Source organism: Mus musculus, chromosome 2 (genome assembly GCF_000001635.26).
Source record: "Mus musculus strain C57BL/6J chromosome 2, GRCm38.p6 C57BL/6J".
Classification (NCBI taxonomy): Eukaryota; Metazoa; Chordata; class Mammalia; order Rodentia; family Muridae; genus Mus; species Mus musculus.
The window spans coordinates 181,022,240-181,044,153 of NC_000068.7; the positions used below are offsets into that span (position 1 = coordinate 181,022,240).

Here is a 21,914-nt window from a genome sequence, read left to right on the forward strand (position 1 = left end):
ACAGAGATGAACATAGGTACTCAGCAGCACCTTTACTGACACCTGGAAATGAAGACAGGGCCACACGCTGATGGGGGAAGACACCACGACTCGGTTTATTCAGACAGAAACAACTAAGATCCAACAAGCACACAACAGCAATGAGTCTATCACACACAACACCGCAGATGAGCCTTGGCCACACAAGCGAAAGAAGCCAGACATTGCAGAGTCCAATATGGGATTCCCAGACATATGATGGCTAGCCGAACTGGTCTCCAAGACTCACATTTGAGTTGATGCTGTCTAATGGGATGGGGTAGACTGGGAGGACTGGGAGCTTTGGGGAGATAATGTCTACGTATCAGAGGGGCTGGGGCCACACAGTCTCTGTTCTTTAAAGCTCACTGGTTCAAAAGTCTTAAATCAAGCATTCTGCCCTAACTGAACTTTATCTTGAACACATATCAACACTGGAAGCAGGCAGACAAAAGGCCGGCTGAGTGGGAATGGGGAGAACACGGTGTTTTATTTTCCTTTTCTGGCTTGTGAATGTGTGTTGGGGGGTAGGGGGAAGTGGGTAGCCTGTCAGGAGCATCCCAGCAGTTCAGTTTTCCTAACCCTGAAGAGACCAGCACAGCGGTCCTGTTCCATGTCACAATGGCCTTGCCCTGATCTCCACTGTTGTCTGCATTTCTTGTGGTTGGAGCCACGTATGCACCATAATGGTAGAACACACATCTGTCAGGTGTTACCTGCTGTCTTCATCACTGGGGCTTGTGTTCCCCTTGGTCCCCAGATTCTGGCATGAATTTCCCCACCAGGGTCATCTTGCAGCATCCCGACAGTTCCAATATAGGGGCTAGAGATCTAGTCAGTCAGTGGAGGGCAGACTGAAACATGGCAGATGGGATCCTCGATGCCCTTAGGACTCTAGGGAAGACCTGGAACAATATCCAGAGTTCAGAGACCAGGCCTCTGCATCCCCTTCCTGTTCATAGGAATGGCCTGGGGCTCCCAGTGTGGAGTTCCTTTCCCACCAGCACCCTGGATGTCCAGCAGCTCTGTGTTTAAAGGTGGATTTGCCTGTAGGTAGTCAGGTAAAGGCAATGCTGGCCCTCTGGCATACCTCCTTCCTGACATCCTCATTCAGCTGGGATGGGCAAGTCATACCACGGAGGTGGCAGCCGTACCTACTGGAGGCTTGGTGCGTTCATTAAGTTCTTCTTTCATTCTGCAGTCCCCAGGACTATCCAAACAGGGACCTCAGCTTCAGGGCCTAGAACAGCTTGGCTGAGGGTGCAGGGCCCAGCTCTGTGAAACCCACCTGGCTGGTGGAGACAGCGGAGGGTCAACTGGGACCACGACACAGGGTGATTTCTTGCATGCCTCCCATGTTCTGGGCTTCACTCAGTGGAATCTCATAGAGATGTGCACAGCATGTTCGTTCTCCCATCCCACCACGGTGGGTTCTCTAGGTTGCCTGGTGCCATCTTGGGAAGGGGAAGAGGAACCTCTCGGGTCTTCCCTAAGTGCAAGGCAGACAGGGTGAGGCACCCCTAAGACTTGGTCGATGGCCCTCGAAAAATGAGTCACAGAGCCTGTTTTGCTTAGAAGTCTCTTGGCAGCTCACGCTATTCTACAACATTGAAGGGGCTTCGCACCACTCCTACTGGTCTAGAGAGATGTGCTCAGGTGAACTGTGGCCACACCACAGGACCGTGATGAGAAATCTTACTTTCAGTCTTCTAATTCCAGAGAGGCAGAAACATACAGGGATATCAAGGAAGATCCATGAGGGGATGAACGGCCCAGGCCCTGGACAGGATTTGGCTCCATCACAACCCTGAGACCCTCTATGCCCTTGCCCTCCTCGGGTTTATGGACCCTAGGAAATGCTCATGATTGATGCCTGTGACCCTGAGATGGAAGCAGGAGTCCTGTGGTGCCTCACTCTTCCTGTGAGACCCTGCACTCATTCACCTGTGAGTGGGACTCATCCACATATCTCACTGCTCTATTTCTTACCAATTCGCTTCAACCTAAACAAAATAAAAACCTGCCGGGGCTTACATCTGACACCTTTGAGTCAGAGAGCAGCCCAGCCTGGAGGGTTGAGGGAACCACATTATGGGGAGGGAGAGGGTGTGGCCAGCAGAGCACCATGGGAATTTCCTGGGCCGTAGGAATCCCACAGCACGAGGGGCTCTGGTTCCTGAAGGGGGATGAATTGTTTTGGCCTCAAAGGACAACTGAGATCAACACTGGATCATTCTCTGTGACACAGATGGGTGTGTGCTGTCTGTAAGCCAGGGAGTGACTGTCACTTGCTCTGGAGAAACTTTAATGAGGGACTCAGCCTGTAACTATATCAGTCCTCAACTAGCTCCAACCAGGCCTGTGGCCTGACTAGAACCAGGGTCAACCAGGGCAGCATCTCTCTCTCCTAGGTGTCTCATGGCCGGTTTGGAAGATGTGGGTGACTGACGAGTCGCATGGCCCTGTAGAGACCTGGGAGCTAGGTGCCGCTATTCCCTAGATCATACCAGCCAACCATGGAGGCAGGAAGAGTCCCACAGTGCCCAGAAGGCAGACAATGATGAACATCCAGAGGAAGATTCGGTCAATGACCATGGCCACGTATTTCCAGTCCTCCTTCACCTGCAAACACAGACATGGGTCATTCTAGCTCTCAGATACCATGGGCAACCATAGAATCTTCTGGAACCTGGCACTATGAGCCACAGTTTCTGTATTTCCCATCAGATACACATCTGTACACTGATGTGGTGAGACAGAGCATGGCCAGAGAATCTGCAGGGTCAGAGAGGCTGCTGCTAGGTAGAACAGAGGGAGGTAACATATGAGGTGGACTGGGCATCTATAGAACCCATATCTAAGGCTGCATGTGTGGGGTCTTTGAATTCAGACACATCTGAGTGCTTTCTGGTAGTCCACACCGCCACAGAAGGCTTGGGGATCATGTTGTACACTAGCTGGTCTTACCTGCTTGGCAGGCTGCCTAAGCTCAAAATGTAGCTCATTGGGCCTACTTTGGCCAGACAAAGGGCCCATGACTTCGGGATGAAGTATGTCTTATGTTTTCTAAAGCTGGTAGCAGCACAGAGGCTGAGTCTATCTTCTCACAGTGCAGATGTCAGAAGTGGATCCCAGGGGCTGGAGAGATGGCTCAGTGGTTAAGAGCACTGGCTGCTCTTCAAGAGATCCTGGGTTCAATTCCCAACTCCTACATGGTGGACACAACCATCCATAACTCCCTTTTCAAGGGATTTGACACACTCTCTGGCTTCTGCTGGCAGCAGGCATGCATGTGACACACAGACATACATGTAATCAAAACATCCATACACATAGCATAAAATCAAATTAAGAAAAAGTGGATCTCAGAAAGATGTCAGCCACGTGTCCTAGTCCAGAGGGTAAGAGCCAGGACATGCTGGGTAATGGATTGATCACTAAGGCCATCCCAAAAGCAAGGCCTAAGTGCCCAACTGCCCCCTGGTCTGCTTCTGACCATGCACACCTACTTCTTACATGGGCAGCATAGCCAGCCTGAGCAGGCACTGGTGGGGAGGCAGTGGTGCCAGGAGATGTTCCAAGAAGGGAGGATGGTCAGAGACAGAGGGTGAATGGTGGCAAGATGCACACAAAAGAATGATATATATATATCCACCGTTTGTGACTACCCAGTCAATCCTCATTGGACCGTGCTATATAGCACATGGTGACGATGACGTCCAAATGACTAATGGCTCCTTCTACACACACTTCTGGATCCCACAGTGTGGACTCTAGCTTCTTCCAGGGCCTGATGCAAAGTAGCTACTTCCTCAAGCAGTTCTCAGAAGCAAAGACTCGGGAGGGAGATTAATGCCAGGTCTGACTAGGCCTGAGAATTAGCAATGTGTTGAAGGCAGTTTCTGCATGCAGATCTGCCCTTGTACTTCAGGCAGGGTGGCTGTCACACACTGTTGCTTTTTCCTCATCACTGTCCTGTGAGCACATCATTTGTCTAGAAGGGCCTGTAATTACCCCAAGCTTGATCAGAGCTGCACCGGGGACAGGGCATGAGGGGGTTCCTGAGCCAGTCTGTGCATATATGTGAGCAGCAGGGAGTAAGATGTGGTAAATAGAACTCAACCCAGCAGAGAAACACTTGGTCTGGGTTGTCCCAGTTGCAAGGGCTTCTACCCTGAGTTTTCAAAGAAATCATAGGTGTCCTGTTGGTTTAAGCCAACGTAAGTAGCCATGCTCACTTAGAAAACTTCAGGATGAATAGATCTCTGCTAGATAAAAAGCCCCTCAAGGGCTCCTCAGAGCAAACGGCTGCTTGGTGTTCCTCTTCCTTTCCCTGTACCTGGGACCAAGACTTCGAAGATGAAACACCACAGTCATGGACCAAAGCCCTGCTGTCCTGTCTCTATTAAGTCAGAGAGATTCCCAGGGCCAGAACCAGGTCAGGCAGCTGCAGCAGGCCAGCAGAGATGGAAGAGGTCACAAGCCCCAGCCATGGGACTATGCTGCAGATGCACTGGTTTCAGAAGGATTTCAGTTAAACTTGTCATATCCATCCTCCCTCAGTGGCCTCACTCCAGTGCCTGGAGCTCTCCCTCCACCCCAGAGCTGCAGCAAGACAGTCCCAGAACCAAAATTTCTCTGCAGACATGTCTCTGGAGTCCCCAGAATGGCTTCACACATTCCAGGGACTCAATGGGATGACTCTGGGAGCCAAGACCCACTCCTGGGAATATGGGAGCATCAGCCTCCTTTCTTTGCAGGGCTTAGCAGCTCTAGGAGACAAGCCAGTAATGTCAACAGGCAAACCTCAGGCTGGGTAGGAAGATGAACAGAAACCAGCAAAGCCAAGGTGTCAGGAGGGACAATGACAAATGCCAGGCCCAGACAAGGTCAATGTAAAGATGCCACAGACATTTCAGTTGGCACAGCAGAGAGAAAGGTAGGCCAGGGTAGGACTTCTCTTAATGCCTTCTTCATCTGACCTCTCTCTGAGACTCCTATTCTACACCCCAAACTGTGCCCTGTCACAGGCAGACCCAGATTCGGCAAACAGCTTATCTAGCATCAGGAGTCCTGCACTCAGCGTCATCTGATCCCAGACCCCAGTCCTGGAGACCCTTACTGTGACAGCCAGACAAATGTGAAAGAGAAGATGGTCAGACAGAGCTACAACTGCTGCCCAGCCTAGCTATTCACCAGAGCTGCGATCTGGGAAAAGTGCAGGAGAAACAGAGGAACATGGACATTCTTTTTCAGGCCTCTGTAGAGTCAAAGCTTGAAGCATGAAGAACAAATGCAGGTAGCATTTGCTAAGCACCTGCGTTCTGTCACCAGGTTCCTGAGAGCCTTGCAGTGGGGCAGCATTATGTCCGCACCCTACAACCCTTCAAAAGGAATGATGACGGGTGGGGGGTGGGGGGGCGAGCAGCACAGCTTCTGCAGCTCCACTCTCTTTCCTATAACCTCTCAACCTTTCTTGGGTGCAAAGGACCACACTTCACTAGGTGGAAGCCCAGGGGAAAGCTGTTCTTGGGGTTACAGGCCAGCAGCAGCAGAAGCAGCAGCCCCACTACATTTTGAGGAAGGCCAACATGGGACCTTGCCTGTCACCCAGGCATGGGTAGCCAGCCATTAAACAGCCTGAACACTTCAAAGGAAGACCTTGCAGGTGTTAGAATCATAGGGCTAGAAACAGTTTCTCTACCTGCTGTTTGGGAAACCTGGATGAAGGTGCAGCATCTCAGTTTACTGTCCACCAGCTATACTGTGCCATGTTAACCCCAGCGTGGCCTAGGGACTGTGAGGCATGCCAGGCAGAGACTACACTATGTACCCTCAATGTGTGCAGCTTCTCTGGGGCCTTGGTTTCTGGATCATGTGTGGGAAACACAAGACATCTGGTCCTATCTGGGTCGGGGTGATTCCCATGCACAGACTTACCGAGAAGTCTGTGTCTTCTGCCTTGAGGTGGTCTGCAATGTACTGGACGCCTTCTACTGCCCGTGTCAGGGCTGGTGACAGGGGCAGGTGTTGGGGAGGTGCTTTGGTGCCTCCAGCCTTGAGCACAGTGATGGGGGACACAGGAGATGGTTCCTTGCATGTGCATTTGCATGGAGAGGTCTGGTCTGACACTGGAAGCTGGGATGGACGGGTCTTCAGGGAGGCTGGGGAGCCAGTGGGCTTGCTCTCAGTCAGGGAAGCAGCTCCATCTTGGGAAACACAGTACTGGATACTCCGAGACCGGCAGCGGATGCTGCCCTCGGCTGCTTCCTGGGAGCTGGGCACATGCTGGACGCTCAGGGACCTGGCTTTGATGAGCACTGGGGCCCCACTGCTATTGGGTGGGTGACAAGAGCCAGGTGATGGACAGGGACTGGCCTTCTCAACCTCTGATGTCTTCAAGTCAGGGACCTTGTGGGAGGGTGACCTGCATGTAGGCTGGGTCTCGACTGCTGTGTCCATGCGGTTGCAGAAAGTTGGGGCAGGTGACAGGCCTTGGTTGCAGATGTCACCCAAGATGCCGGGCTCACTCTCAGGCTCTGGCCAGAAACGAGGGGCGTTGGCCATCTTGTGCATGGATTCGATAAGTCTCCGGCAGTTGTCTTTGACCACAGATGGGCGCTTCATGAAGAGGAGACGGGGCACAATGTCCAGGAAGACTCTGCGCACCCAGGCGGGCATGGTGTGTGTGCGTGGTGAGCGGTGGTGTACATTGAGCACGAAGACCGTGATGACAATGGAGAGGGTGACGAAGATCATGGTGAAGAGCAGGTACTCGCCGATGAGCGGGATGACCAGCGAGGTGGACGGGATGATCTCGGTGATGAGCAGCAGGAAGACGGTGAGAGAAAGCAGCACCGAGATGCACAGCGTGACCTTCTCGCCGCACTCCGAGGGCAGATAGAAGACCAGCACGGTGAGGCAGGAGATGAGCAGGCACGGGATGATAAGGTTGATGGTGTAGAACAGTGGCAGTCGGCGGATGATGAAGGCGTAGGTGATGTCAGGATAGATCTCGGCACAGCATTCATACTTCCTGGTGTTGTAGGTGCCCACGGCATCCACAATGACCCACTCCCCACTTTCCCAGAAGTCCAGTTGGTCCACACGGCTGTGCATGCTCACCAAGTCAATCTTGGCCTTGTCGTAGGTCCAGGACCCAAACTTCATGGTACAGTTCTGCTGGTCGAAGGGGAAGAAGGTGACGTCGATGCTGCAGGAGCTCTTATAGATGGCCGGGGGTGTCCACTGCACACGCCCATCATAGAACAGGTGGGCTTTGGTTAGGTGGGTGACTGCAAAGTCCCCGTCCGCGCTGGCAGGAAGCGAGAGAAAGAGCAATGAGGTCTGCCCCTCCATACACCACACCCACGAACATTACTGTGGAGAAAGCCTCCCAGCCTGACTGACAGCTCCACCAGTCACACACAGAGTGCAGGACTGTGTGTGGTGGTCCATGTGGACTGGGCCGTCACTCACCTGTGCACTTCAGTTTCTCACCCTTGAGTCAAGGTGACATGTGGTTCGGAGAAGAAGAGGATGAATGGAGCCCACAGTGAGCAGAGTTAGTGTTACAGCTCTTACTCATCGCTATTGTGAGGGCGCAGGGTGGGACCAAACCACTGGCTTCCCCTGAGCACCCACTGCCTCCATGAATTTGCATTTGTACCTCCATTCAGAGGGGCCTGGGTCACCTCTGCTTATTGAGGCACCATGGGAATTTCCCTTTGACTTCCCTTGGTTCCCACCTGAGCATCTCATGTACTAAGGGGAGGGGCTGTGCCTGTCTTCTTCAGTTTAGGAGCTGACAACTGGCCCCTGTAGTGTGCTATGGATATCCCGGAGGTCCCTGCAGGACCATAGCAAACCCACTGAGTATGGAGAGCATGTGCCCACAGTGGCAGGACAAGAGGGCCCAGAGGCCTGATCCCTGCTCATTGTGTCCTGGTTAATGGATCATCTTGCTGGAAGCCAGTTGGCCTCTCTGCCCATCTTATCCATTCAGAAGACCCCAGGTATGGAAATAGCAATGTATAGGTACCCACAGTACCTCTCAGGACAAATACCCCTGGACTGAGCCCACACTCAGGATGGATCAACCCTGAACTTCTGCCGCTGGAGCCTGAGAAGGCGTCTTTCTTTCCACTGGCACCAAGAATTTGGAGGCTACCTCCCTACAGGTCATGGCACAGGCTGGATGTGGACTCCAGCTGTCTAATCCAGCTGCCAGTGTCAATTGTTGACTTCTTGCCTCTCTGACTTGGGGAATGTGTGTCAGGTTGAGCAGTGGCAATGGGGCTGCTGTCCTTCAGGCCCCTCCTCTCAAGCAGAGTTCCAGCCTTGACCCCTGAGCTTCATGAATGGTGATGCTACACCTCATTTTACACATTATGACTTGGTGACACTGGGTAGCAGCTCCCATGAAGCCTTCCTCACCCTGCTTGCCTCCACAACCCTCCCCAGAACTGATCTTCAGAGCGGCGCCTCTACTCTATTTGCCCTGTGAAACCTGGGCCATAATGCCACTCTTTAGGTCTTGGCTTCCTCACGGGCCCGGGCTGATCACTCTGGTCCTAGATTAGCATTCACAGACCGTGAGAGAGCAATGCACTAACGCGCTTGGGCAAACACTGCCAGCTTCAGCTCAGAAACGCTGACAGGAAACCTCGATTTATAGCTAACGAGTTCTCTGAAGCCTGATTAAATTCCTCAGCAATGGCACTAGCAACGCATCCCTTTGGTCTCGACACTCATAAGACAGTGTAGCTCAGAGCCATGGGCTCTAGAACCTTCTGTTTACCCAGCTGCCCAGACCTCCTCTGTCCATTTCTTCTCCCACCTCCTCTCACAGGCCCGGCTCGTTGGCTAGTGTCCTTCAGGGTTCTTAGGCAGAAGAATCCAGGTTCCTGAATTTCATCAGCTAACTGGCCCTGCTTTCCTGACCAGCTTCTCAGGTCTAGACCAGGGCCCACGGTAGCCTCCTGGGAATCTTAGTGGCCCTTCCTATGCTAGCCAAAAATCCTACAACACCATTCCCAAGTCCAGAAGACTTGAGCCTCTCATGGTCTCAGCAGGTGGCAACCCTGGACCCTCCTGCACGTTAACACATCCTGAGTTAATGCCACCAATTTTCTCCTGTGTAGCTGTGATGCATACGGAAGAAGCTGGAAACACTGCTCTCTACGTGCACCCCAACAGGGCTCCTGGCTGCGCGTTGCACAGAGCACAGCCTGGCTTCCGCAGAAGCAGAGGTTCCCTCCGGGTACACGGGGGTGGATCTTGCGGCACATTTCGGGCCGTGTGGAATCAGGCTTGGTTTCATTTCCTTCTCTCAGTCCCATCTCTCCAAAAATCAAAGCCCAAACACTCCAGGCACAAATTTAAATTCTCCTACTGTCAGTGAGTGGATCTTCTGTGTTGCAAATATTCTGGAGGGCAGGCAGGAGATGCTGCAACCAGTTGGCAGACAGGGGGCCCTCAGGGCTCACTTGAATCCGTAGCTCCCATCTGCAGCCTGGGTTGCTGAGTCTAGATTTCCCACCCCTGAGACACACTGGGGACTCAGCTCAGGATACTGTGGTTGCATCTGCCTTCACCAGTACTAGTCACAATTGGGGCTAGTACAACTGCTCTCCCTGCCCTGCCTAGCCTGGCTGGGTCCCCTTTCTGAGTTTTCTAGAGCTCCTAAACCTGAGTGTACGCTTCCCTCTGAGAATGCTTCTGGGCTTGTGTTTGCAGAGAGATCCCAAGTGCACACTCTCTGAGGACGGAGTTCTCTGAGGGTAGCAGTGCAGCCCATCTCCTTCAGGTTCCGGCCCTGCTTCCACATGACACTGCCACAAAGCCCCAGTTATGGAGAAGGTGACAGTAGAGTCTACAGGGCTCAGCACTCTGTGTGCTACTTCTGGCTGCTTTTTCTTCTCCTAGTGCCAAGGGTAAGGTACTCAGAATGCTCAAAGGATATTGCAGTCCCAGGAACCACTAGCAGCCCATGTACCAGGATAGCAAATTCCTTGAATAGGCTGTCAGCATTTCTCTGCCAAGGTTGCTGATGCAGGGCAAGGATATGGGTCCTCGGTTTCCAGTTCTGCACCTTAGAGTCCCCAGGAAACCAGAGGAAGCACAGGCATTTGGGTTCTAGAGCCTTCCAGTGTGAGTTAGTGGATTCAATGAGCCAGCCAGTAGCTCGGGGAGGGTGGGTCCCAGATCCTATCTTCCCCTAAGAGGCCTCATCATATGAGGCTGCATTCCAGAGGCAAGTGTGAGACCCTCCGTTTGCCCTGTACCAGGTGGAGAGCTTCTGGGCTTCCAGGAGAGGGAGCCCCAAGTCAACACAACAGTGGGGACTCCCGTGTCCAGCACTGGGACCAGCCATCTGGCTAGCAACTGCTGATGACTGCTGGAAATGGCCTTCTTCCCTGCTGGCACCAGAGTCCTATCAACCCTCGCCAGCTCCAAGTCCTGTTCAGATAGACCTCAAATGCTCATCTCCAGCCCCACAAAAAAAGGGGGGCTGCCCCTTTCACAGTATCCTAGCATGTACGAGAGATTAAAAAGGTGACCTTAGACGGGTGAGGTCTTCTGAGTGCCTGTTCTCAGCTTAGTGCTGGGCTGATACTCCTCTGCCTAACAAATACCACTCAGGAAATACATGTCCTTCCTTGCCATGGGTTCAATAGGCTGCCCAGAGTAGATTCAGTCCTTGATCCCAGGGTTCGAGGGTGGAACAAGCACTAGCTAGAAACTTTCCAGGGCTCAAGGTTCAGCTGGATTGCTGCTGCAGAAGACAGGCATTTTGAGGGAAGAGCGGGAATTGGAGACTTCCATTCCCTGGCATATGCTCATTCTTAAGTCCATCCATAACACATTCTAGAAAACCACCCTCAGCTCATTCTACACGCCGAGGATGTGCCTAGTACTCCACTCAATTAAAGAGGAAGAGAATCTCAGTCATTCTTAATCAAATGGGAGCATTTGTAGGTCAGACAGGCACCCCAGGGCCTGGAGGGGGCTGTTGGCAGATGGCTGGGACTGGGGGGGTAGAAGATCTTCGGTTTGCTTTGTCTGTAAGCACTGTGGAAGCTGCTGCCCACCCAGACCCCGAGGGAATAGAACATCACCTACTCAGCTTCGAAAACCAGCTGCTCCTAGTCCAGGTCCCCCGGAAAGACAAGTGTGAAAATGCCTACCTCCTGTCTTGTCACCACTAACTGGGTTTGTCTCCACGTGGACTTCAGCTTCCAGGGGCCGAGACAGGGTGTGAGCTGATCTTGAGAGGTTTATCTACTGGCTGGATGCCCAGTGTTGGATACAGCATGAAGGCGGGCCCAAGAAGAGCAGAGGCTAAGCTTTGTGGAGCAGCCACTTCTCTTGTTCTTTATCTACTCCCTGAATCCCCTGCCTCATTGGGTAACCAAACTGTGACTTGTGCATGGAAGAGTTTAAGGATGGGACCTGCAGCCACTGCCAGAGGAGGATGTCCAATCCATTCTCTGCCCTTAGGAGACAAGCAGAGCTGGAAGTCCTCCAGACTTGAGAGCAGGTATCCCCAGGTCCCCCACACCAAGCCCATTGGGCTTCCTCTCCAGTTGCTCCTCTTTGTTCCTAGAGCTTCCTTGCTGGGTGGGGCCTGATCTCACCTGCCAGGGCCCACACGGCTTACTTGTTGTAGAGGACGATGTCAGGCCTCCAGATGAGTTCAGATGGGATGCGGATGGAGGTGACATTCTCGTAGTCACCAGGGTCCCAGCGCAGTTTGTAGTCATGCCACTCCTGGGTGGGAGTGGAGAGCCATGTGTGAGGGGGATACAGGGCAGAGGGCAGAGGTGGGGATGCTCCCCCCCCCACTTACCTGCTTCACCCACACGTTGGTCGTCATCATCTGGTTTTTCTCATCCTAGGGCACAAGTAAGAAAGAAGCTTGAGGCTCTCCTCAGTAACAGATATGTTCCAACCTACATCTACTTATCCATAGCTAGCTGGATAAGCCACACTAAACTTCAGGAAGGAAGGAGTGCCTCAGCCCTGTAGGTAACGCCGCCGCTGGGAGAGCAGCCTAAGGGGAACTAGGGATAGGAGACGAGGACCCTGGAACCCTTCCAGAAGGACATGCGGATAAGCTCAGCTCCAAGCTCTGTAGACTGAGTCTTCTTTCCAGAAAACTGACAGCCTTTTCCACCCACATTGCTCCCTTCCTCTCCCTCTGCAGATGAAACCCATGTGCTGCCATCAAAGCCACTGGCTGGGAGGTCTTGACAAAACTACCCACCTTCCAGAGCCAAGGTGGATATCCTGGGACGATTCTGATAGTTTCACCTCAAGGTCACCATGTAACAACCAGTCAGGCTGAGGAGATCTAGGCCATAGTTTCTTCTGTGAGGTTTCTTACATCCTCTGCCCCAATCTACCTACCACCCCCTATGCCTTTAGTCCCCCTCTGTGCTATAGGAATGGGCCCCTCTGTTGCATTCTTTGTGGGGAACAGAAGGTTAGAGTACCATGGTCTGAGTAGTCAGCCCCTAAAATAGACAGGACCCTTGTGGAGAACAAGCCCTGGTGCAGGCACAGGGGTCTGAGAAGACAGAAAGGCAGACATAGCCATATCTTCAAGCTACTCAGTACCCAGGAGGGGCCTGCAAACTCAAGCCTACAGTTTGGGGACAGCATTGAGTCATCCCAGAGAGCACAAAGGTCTGATGTGTGCATCTCATACTAGGCAGCTTACTTACCAATCTAGACCAACATTTTCTCTCATCAGCCTAAGCATGACAAACAGGCTTCTCAGAGGACCTAACCAAGGAGATCCCAAGACATCCAGCAAGTGCCCTGCCAAGAATAACTCCTGCCCCACAAAAATCCTAATAGGCTGGCATGTGTGGGCAGGCTGCACCCCCTGAATGCCCAGCCTCAGGCCTGGGTCATCTCCAGTAGAGTCACCTAGGAAGGTCACCCAGTTGCCTGGCCAAGTCCCCTCCCTGGGAGAGAAGACAGAATGCACAACAGTCAATAGGCTGCTGCTTCCTGTGCTGCCTGCATGAGCCGGCTCATCTCTGCACGAGCTAGTCTGCAGCAACCTCTTCCCTGCATGACCTTGACCCATACCCAAGGAAGCTGGGAATGGAAGACTGTCTGATTCATCCCATAAGGCCTCCGGGGTCATCAGAACAGATCTGGCTGTGGCATGCTTGGGTCTTCCTTTCCTAGCATATCCCTTCCAGCTGCATGTGGCCGTCACACTTCGGGGGCCTTTGATGCGGCAGACATGTCGTAGAGCCATGGAACACATTTCACAAGGGCTCAGCATTGGGTTAGGAAATCACCAGGGATTCAGTAGCCTTCTCCTCGGCTGACACTGGGGTGTGAATTCAAGCAAAGCATTTACTGGATGCAGACCTCAGAGAGGGCATCTGTAGCAGATATGGTAGCTCACAAAGGGACACAGGCAGGCTGGGACTGATAGGACACCTGGATCCCAACCCTTAGTGGAAGAAAGCAAAGCAGGCCAGACACAAGGTAGATCTTTCTACACAGATGTAGCCACAAACCTCCAATATGTACAGTGCCAACCTAGAACCAGCATTTCCAAGGTGCCTGGCAGTGTGGGGGGTGAAACTTTGGGACACCCTCAAACCAGATCCAGGAGCTATCTATATGCATGTGTGTGTATACGTGTTCATGTGTGGCCTTAGCTAGATCAGGGGCAGTGATTAGGCCTGGGAGCCAGGTCCCTCGCAGAAATCTTGATGCTGGGTGTACTTTGGGCCTCAGTGTCTCCCGAGGCAGAGAGCATGAGACTGAGCTTGACTGCCTTAGGCAGACCTGGTGGTGTTCTCCCCAGAACCTTGAGCTGCCACCAACAGTCTCCTCTGCCAGACACTACTTTGTAACTGTGTTTGCAAACCTCAGCAAGGTTGAGGGGCCTGTACTTCCTGCACTGTCCTTGATGTCCCCCAGCCAGAGCCACTGTAGGAACCACTTTGGGGGGCAAACACTGGACCCTTCTGAGAATGAAATCTTAATGTCTGGCTCTGAGTAGAGCCAACTAGCAAGGTCTCTGTGTTCAATCACATCAGCCTTGAAGCCCTGGGCTGCTGCTGACTCTGTCAAAGATAGCATAGTTGCTTTCAGCTCTTGTCAGGAAAGCACATGTAATGGCCGAGAATCACCCAAGATGTTCAGTGCCAGCCTTGAGCCAACACTTCCCCTTGTAGCAGGGTGTGGGGCAGGCTTTTAGGGCACTGAAGGCTCTGCAGGGACAGGTCTCTCTCCTCCAACCCAGGCTCTGTCCCTGAACCCAGCAAAACCCAGTATGGAGACCCCAAGGTTACTAAATCAGATGGCCTTTGACTACTCTCACTGGTAAGGTCATGTCTTCTCAGCATGACTCTACCAGCCAGGAGAGAACCCATGCTGAGGTCCAACAGGAACAGGGCAGAACCCTGGGTGGTACTGAAATACAGGTGTGAACTAACCCATGGCTGAATTCCTCTAAGGCTGGTCGAATCCGACATGGAGCAGCTGAGCCTGGCCAGGAAAGGCTGGGTCCTAACAAAGCAACTCAGCCTCACGTGAGACCAGCTTCCTACAGTATACTTCCCCGGGCCAGGACCATGTCTCCTGTGCTTCCTCCAGGATTTCTTGGAGGAAGTTCGCTGCCTAGCTCACACACGTCCTCCCAGAAGTCTTCCTAGACTTTCACTAGGGAAATGAACACATGCAGATAAGCAGGACCTGTCTGCAATTCACCCAAGCCCCGCTTTCCACACTGGTTGTACTTGGCGGCCTCTGGAATCTGATCTGAGATCATCGTGCCTGCCCCCCAGTGTACCACAGTGGCCACTCAAAGGATGCCACAACCAAAGTTTCCACAGCCTAGCTGCTGAGGAGGGAACTGGCCCTCCTATACCCACAGAAGCCTTTTCCTGGTCTTTACTCCAAAAGGTGTTCTGGTTACTTTAGGAAGCATGGCCACTAGCTTTCCTGTGAACAGGTCCAGAGCTACAGTGCTCACCTCCCTTCCCCGGTGCTGAGCACCTGCTGAGGCTCAGGATGACATTTTGCTGGCAACCTTGGTTGAACCCAGCCACATGGAGTCTCAGTGTGATAACTCCAGCAGGGTGACCCCATTGTCCTATGTAACACCAGGGCATCCCCATACCTACCACATCAATGAGCTGAGCAATCGACAAGCCAAAGCGGACAAGGACCACATCTGAGATATTGGCTACTGGCCGAGACCACTTGTTGTAGCCAGAGAAGAGTCTCTTCAGGAGCCGCTCCTCCGCATGGGCCCGGGTCTCTATGTGGCTGCTAGCTGTGGGGGAGGCAGAAAGTTTAAGGACAGGTGACCACAGAAGCTGCTGCTCTAGCCCCACACCAGACCCCATGCCATCACAGCCCTTCCTTCTGATTTCTCTTCCACCTCAGGCCCCTGGGCATGCTGCCTTGTCGTCGTCGTCCCCCCCCCCCCCCCGCACCTCCACTCCTCCCCTCAAGGAAGCCTTTCCAGGGCCCCAAGAATGAATGGATCAGGCCCTCCTGCACTCCACCAGGAAAACAAGACAACTGACATAGTGAACACTGAATTAATGGGGTAGAGCTCCCCTGCAGACAATCACTTTGGATGGAAGTGCCCTATCTCCAGTGACCGGCAGAGACAAAGGATGTAAAGGGACAGCAGGGGTTGGGGGGTGGGGCTGGGTGGCAGAAGGTGTATGGGGCAGCTAGGATGGGTGGTGGTGGTGAATGAAAGAGGACTGTGCACCACATCTCATGGCTGCAGGAGCTTGAGCCTCTGTCCACAGGAGTGGTCCTGCTGCCTGGGCTTCTAGGGTACAGCCTGACAATGAACGCAGAGCCTCGGGGCTGCCAGGACCTTGTGTTCATAGACGGATATAAGATTCCATGGATAAGCGCCACACTGCTTCATGAAGAGGGTGCCCCCTCATTCCACCAGCCAGCAGCCCATCTGTGTCCTCTCCATTGGCCCCCTACGTGGCTAGGGGGCCTCCCTACCTCCATTTGCTGGGTTGCTGCATCAAAAGAGGGGGTTGGGAAGAAAGAGGGGAGCCTCTGCTGTCTACTGGCTCTTGCTCACCTGAGAGACATGGGAACTCCTTAGGAGAGGACTCCTAGAGTCCCCCCCCCCCCAGCCTCCCCACCTCAACCTCATTCTTCCTGGTGTCTTGAACCGACCAGTAAGGCATAACCCCTCTGCTCAGTGGGAAGGCCAGGATTAAATAACTGCAGGAAGCCCCATCACGGGTTAGAGTGAAAGGTGTCCGCTCAGAGGAAGAGAGGTGGAGGAAGCCTGGGGGAGCAGAAAGGGTAGGGTGGAACTCCGGGGGGTGGTAGGGGTAGATCCCTGAAAACAGGGACAGACATGGGGGCGGTCTGAAGGCGAGATTTGGCTGGATGGAACCTCCCTCCTAGGTGGACTCCACCTCTATCCTACTTGGAGGTTCTGATTCCAGCTCCGAAATGCAGTCAGACCACCCCCCCCCCCGCCTTTACTCAAACCCCCTCTCCCAGCACTTGGAGGCTGATTCCTTCCTCTCTGGCTCAGCTAGCACTGCAGGACATCGAAGCTGTAGTGGGTGGAGGAGTCTCTGTGGCTATCCCGTTGCTCGCACCCGCGGCTTGGAACCGCAGCCCCGGGCCTCCTCTCCCCTAGCCCCGGAGTCCTAGGTGCCAGGACCCGGGAGAAAAAGGCCCGTTTCGCGTTTCGAAACTTACCAGGCAAGAGGCCGGTCCCTAAGAGCAGCAGGAGCGGCAGGAGCAGCAGCGGCGGCGGCGCCCCGGAGCCCCCGATCTCCATGGCTCACAGAACGGGCTCTAGACGAGGGCGGCTCCCGGCAGTACCGCGCCTCCGCTCCGAGACCCGCGCGCACCCAACTTCATGCCCCGTGTCGCGGCCGCTCGTCCCCAAACCGGGCTCCGCAGCTCGTCCCGCGGGGTGCGGCGGCGGGGCGGGAGCTCGAGGTTGTGGGCTCCGCGGCGCGGCCCCGCCCGGACCTGCAGCCTCCAGCCGCCGGCGAGAGGGGAGGAGGGGGAGGGACTGAAGGGAGGAGGGAGAGAGCGGGAGGAGGGGGCGGACCGGGCCCCGAGGGTATGTGGAGGCCGTGCTCTGCCCCTTGTGGGGGTAAAGTTTCCTTGTCCTCCTGAGGCTCCCGACATGCCGGGAGGGGCTGGGGACTCCGTGGTCATTCCAGTCATCTCGGCGCCTTTTGGAAATGAGCCCCTAACCCTGGTCTCCAGCCCTAACCCTGCCGGCAGCGTGAAGACTGCGGGTGCGCATTCAGGGACTGTGCGCGCGAGGAGGGCGCCCTGTTGGGCACTGGCTAACTCCATCACTTCACCCCTCCTTGGCGTGACTGTTTGCATTTTAGAAATAACAAGTCTCCTTCCTTAGCCCAACCCTGAGAGGAAAGAACCCACTCCCCATCAGCCTTCCGCCCTCCTCCTGCACCGCAAGTCCAAGAATCATCCTGTGACGCCCAGGCCCCGTGTCACCTTTTTAGTGAGAAGAACCTGGTATCCAGACCTTCGCAGGGCCAGCTAGGGACCAAGGTCCATCTTTGTCCTTTTTAAGCGTGCAGATTCTCTGCCCCTGCCTTCTCGGTAAACTGTCAGCATGAAAGCAGTTCCCTACCCCAGCTCTGTGGGCAGCGAGCTACTGGCCAGAGAGGAGAGGTGCTTGGAGACAAGCTGTAGGGTGCTAGGGATGGTCCTGAGGGATGCCACTAAGGAGAAGGTGCTCGAGTACTTTGGTTCCTAGAGTGCTTTGGTGGCACGCGGGGGGGCGGGGGGGAGGCTGGGGGGGAGGTGCGAGAGGGAGGGGGCATCTAAGCAGCAGGTGATGGAAGGAGAGACAACGGGTTCCCAAGAAGAAAGAAACCCTGTCCAACACCAAAAGCCAGATCCCAACCATGCCTTGTCCCAGAGACTCTGCCGTTGACTCCAAGCCCCAAGATGGAGACAATCCTGAAGTTGAAGGCAAGAAAGTGCTGTCCCTGTCCCTATAGCACATACCTCTCTGTTCCCAGACATGGTGGCTCTGAGGTTGACTGTCCCTTTGACCTTCCGTACCGACCCCCCAACCCCAACAGTACAGGGCTCCCATGCCTACCCTCCTCTTTCCCATCTCCCTACCTTGCTCCACCCCCCTCCTCTGTATGCCCCTCCAACAGTAGTGTACCTAGCTCTCTTGCCTGCTGGCCTACAGTGAATACATATGTCACATACCTGCTCTGGAACCTTCAGACTCCTCCAGGTCACAGGAGCCATCTGCCTACGCTCTGTAAGCAAAGCCTACAATAGGACTTCTCAAATACTCTCCTCCAGGGCAGATCACCTTCGCAGTGGCCATTGTTCTCCTCCTGTGCCCTCCTAGATGCTGGCCCAAACACTGAGGGTGTGTTGGTATGCCAGACTCCCACAGTACCCTCAAAGGCTAATTCTTTTACCTATGCCTTCCCAGGTGGGTGCAAGAAGATTTAAGCAACTTGCTCATGATCACACATTCAGTAGTGGGATCCTAAAACAGGCTATCGAGCTTTAGAGTAGGCACCCTGACCTCATGCGAAGAATGTTCTTTGGGTAGCCGTTCCCTTTCTGCCTGGAGACTTTCCAGGAGCCAAGGGAAAGCTTGGCTTTCTCAGTAGACCTCTGCTCTTTCCACGCTCACCACTAGGGCTAGTCCCCCCGATTAGCTTGTCCTCATCCACCTCTGTCCCCCAAAGAGTCAGACCATGGCTCCACGCTTCATGTATGTGTTAGTCCATTCCTGCACTAGCCAGGTATTCCTAAGCACACTTGTAGGCTTGGATGAACAAATCAGCCTGTGGCTGAGCACTGCCTGTGGGGCAGAAAGCAAGCCTGTGTAAGGCTTAGCATGGTGGACCCCGAGGGATCTGGGGAGAGCAGTGAGGCCAACAGGTCCCACATGGGAAAACTGCAGCTGGACCTGGGTCTACAGCCATCTTGATGTGACACCTCTGCTTCATATTAGCACAGAGCAAGGACAGTGTACACAGTCAGCTCTATCTTCTATTAATACCAGAAGCCAAGGATAGATGCAGAGTGGTGTGTGCCTATAATTCCAGTACTCAGAGACAGAAGGACTGCCACAGGTTCAAAGTAAGGCTGGGTTACATAGTGAGTTTGAGGTCAGCCTGGACTACACAGTGTTAGATCCTCTTAAATATATAGAAGTGGCCAACCATGATCCAGGTCCCTTGGCGTTTCTTCCAGCTTCCCTGGAACTCTGGTTAGGTGCTGTCATTCAGATATGGCTGTGGAGAAAGGTACTCAGACTAAGGCTTCTCACCACCTGAGTGATATCTATTTCTTAGTTCGGGGATGAGGGTCCTGACTCCTGCCCCATGCAAATCAAAACCTCCTTCTGGGTAAAGCCGCTTTGCTTTCTCCATCCTGAGTCTTTCCCACAGTTTCAGAGGGAGTCAGAGATTGGGAAAGGGGTGGTGAGCTGGGTGAGCCCGCGGAGGCTTCCAAAAGTATAGATGCTGGGGAGTCCACTTGTACCTGGGGATGTTAGTGTACAGGGTTTGGCCCCCGCTATCTGAGTCTGTTGGTGTAACTGCAGATCTGTGATTTCCTTCAGCCCTTTCCAGACAACTCAGATGTAGGAATCTTCAGACCAAATCTGAATCAGACCCTGGCTTCTGACTGAGTCAGGAGGAACTCAGAGTTTCTTGGGGGCAGCTCAGCTCTGTTGCCTGTTTATCTTCACAGCTTCTAGAGACAGGCTTTGTGCCCAGCCTTCCAGGTTGAGCAGTCTGGGACAGTGGCTCGCACCAGCGGGCAGTCTCTCTCGGGCAGTCTCTCGTTGAGCAAAAGGCCAGGTGGGGGGTCGGCTCCACCCTCAGGGCATTGCTGACACAGCCCTGTGCACCACGTGCACTGGCTCACACACATCTGCCTGGCTGGTTGACTTTCCCTGCGGATTTGCTAATGCAGCAGATTAATCAGTCTCACTCATTAATTTGTAGGCCCCCTCCTGCCCCACCTGCTGACTAGAAACCACTGCTGGGGACCCTGGGAATCCTGGAGCCAAGTGAAGCTCTTACTGAGGGCACTAGGCAAGAAAAGCCCAATTTACAAGTCTATAGACTACCCCAGAAGAAGGTTAGGGTGACCCTGAGGCCAGAGTCTCCTGAGGGTGGGGGTAGAACAAACCCTGAACATGCCTCCCTCCCTGGCTCTGTCACTTCTCTTCCAGGATCCTGCTGCCCAACTGGACAGGTAGTTCAAAAGATACAGGCCTGTGAGGGAACTTCCCTCCCTCTCTCTGCCCTCTCTACCCTACACCCTGTCCCAAGGACATTTCCATGGTAACCATCTGCTGGTATAAACAGGGATTCATATAAAGGCTCTGTCCAATACACCAGGCCTCCATCCCACAAGGATGTGAGTCCAGTGGGGAGGCTCTGGGCCTCACACACACAGAAAGGGATGTTAGTGTGACTGGGTGTGTGTGTTGAATGCAGATGGAGGAAAAGATGTATAGCAGAAGGAAATAAGACAGGCAGGGACAGATGGAGGGAGGGAGAGCAGAAGAATAAAGGAAGGGAGGAAAGGAATATCTGCCTTCAGGGCCCTGCCCTGTCACTCTAAATCCCACCCCTGGACCAAGCTTAACCAGGGAGAGGGTTCATGGCTAGGGCTCATGGGCAGGTGTCTACAGTGAGCACAGGGAGAGGGGACCCAAGGCCAGGTCTTGCCAAGCAGAAGCAGAGATGTGAGGCCTTAAAGCACTCGTTCACCATCAGGATTACTACTGCATGGGTACACAGCGCCTGGCTGTACTTCCTGCCCTTCTCTGATCAGAACTCATCCTGACCCTTGGCTCAGGACACTACCAGCCCCTCAAGTTCTAGTCATGCTATGAAACAGAATGGGCAAGCTACAGGCTGCGCCTGGTGCCACGGTGGCAGCTCCAGGCCTGGGGGAATCTTTGGCACCCTGAAGTCTGTTTCTGTATTAAGGGGAACGTCTGTGCCATCCAGGGTCAGCAGCTGCCAGTATGCTAGCCAAGACTATCTCTGGCTGTGGCTAGCATACGAAAGCCCACTTTCCTTGTTTTAGTAGCCTGAGGACTTCCTTCCTCACCTGACTTCCTGTGGGTGCTCCTCTTTGCCATCAATTTGCAAAGCTGGGGCAGTCAGTGCTCTGCCTTTCTCCCCACACAGGCACCTCAGCACTCAGCACTTCATTCCCTATGAACGCTCTGAGGAGGGTTCCAGCTCCTGGGAGCACTGCGGTGATGAATGAGAGTGATCTCCCTGCTGGCTCCAAGTTTTGCTGCTGGCCCTGAGACAGCATCATGGCTGGTAGCCAGAGCTGATTTAAAACTGCTCAGCCCCTCCCATCCAGTGACCTCAGGCAAACCATTCACTTTCCTCAGCCTGGTTTCCTCAGCTGTTGAATGAGGCAGCAATGGTCCCATGTTATTGGTGCTAAGGATCAGGTGCCTGGATTACTCTTTAACTTTCTGGTAGTTTGGAACTCTCAGGGGAAAATCTCAGTGCCAACAGTTATAATCCACAACTCGGGTGCCTTCAGAGTCTAAGCTTGGGGCAGATTAGATTCGACACAACCCAAAGGGTAGCCCTGTTTCCTGGTTTGTGCCTTAGCACCTATGTGCCCAAGGCTCAGGAACATTGGCCTCAACCCCCTCCCGGGACCACAACCACACTCAGGCCCTGGCAGCCAGACCCTAAATCTCTCAATACCTGCTGATCCCCAGCCCAGTGACACGGCTTGGGCTCTGCAGCTGATGCTGAGGCAGGTGGTGGGTCTCAGGCTCTTTGTGAAGAATTTTGTCCTGACAGGCTGACAAAGAAAAGCCCTTTGTCCCCACCAGCTGGCCGCCTGCA

The 21,914-nt window shown here is 53.8% G+C and overlaps 1 protein-coding gene across 3 annotated transcripts; it reads right to left on the reverse strand.

Annotated features, from left to right (window-relative positions):
• Nucleotides 1–71: 71 nt before the first annotated feature.
• Chrna4 (cholinergic receptor, nicotinic, alpha polypeptide 4) lies at nucleotides 72–21,340 on the reverse strand. 3 transcript variants are annotated; one of them, NM_015730.5, is made up of 6 exons: nucleotides 16,753–16,938; nucleotides 15,180–15,331; nucleotides 11,870–11,914; nucleotides 11,681–11,790; nucleotides 5,959–7,333; nucleotides 72–2,640 (listed from the first exon to the last, which is right to left on the reverse strand). In NM_015730.5, the coding sequence occupies exons 1-6, from the start codon at nucleotides 16,832–16,834 to the stop codon at nucleotides 2,515–2,517; spliced, it is 1,890 nt and encodes a 629-aa protein (NP_056545.3). In that variant the 5' UTR covers nucleotides 16,835–16,938; the 3' UTR covers nucleotides 72–2,514. The 3 variants fall into 3 exon arrangements, with proteins under 3 accessions (NP_056545.3, XP_030102632.1, XP_006500614.1); XM_006500551.3 differs by lacking the exon at nucleotides 16,753–16,938 and adding an exon at nucleotides 21,148–21,340 and having other exon boundaries at nucleotides 484–2,640; XM_030246772.1 differs by lacking the exons at nucleotides 11,870–11,914; nucleotides 15,180–15,331; nucleotides 16,753–16,938 and having other exon boundaries at nucleotides 11,658–11,758.
• Nucleotides 21,341–21,914: the final 574 nt, after the last annotated feature.

Bases quoted from the DNA above. Each gene is read 5' to 3' on its own strand.
- Chrna4 (NM_015730.5), bottom strand. From the start codon at position 16,834: ATGGAGATCGGGGGCTCCGGGGCGCCGCCGCCGCTGCTGCTCCTGCCG. The intron at 11,915-15,179 runs GTAGGTATGGGG...CTTGTGCCCTAG, and splicing joins TTGCTCAGCTCATTGATGTG to GATGAGAAAAACCAGATGAT. The intron at 2,641-5,958 runs GTAAGTCTGTGC...CTGTGTTTGCAG, and splicing joins CAGAAGACACAGACTTCTCG to GTGAAGGAGGACTGGAAATA.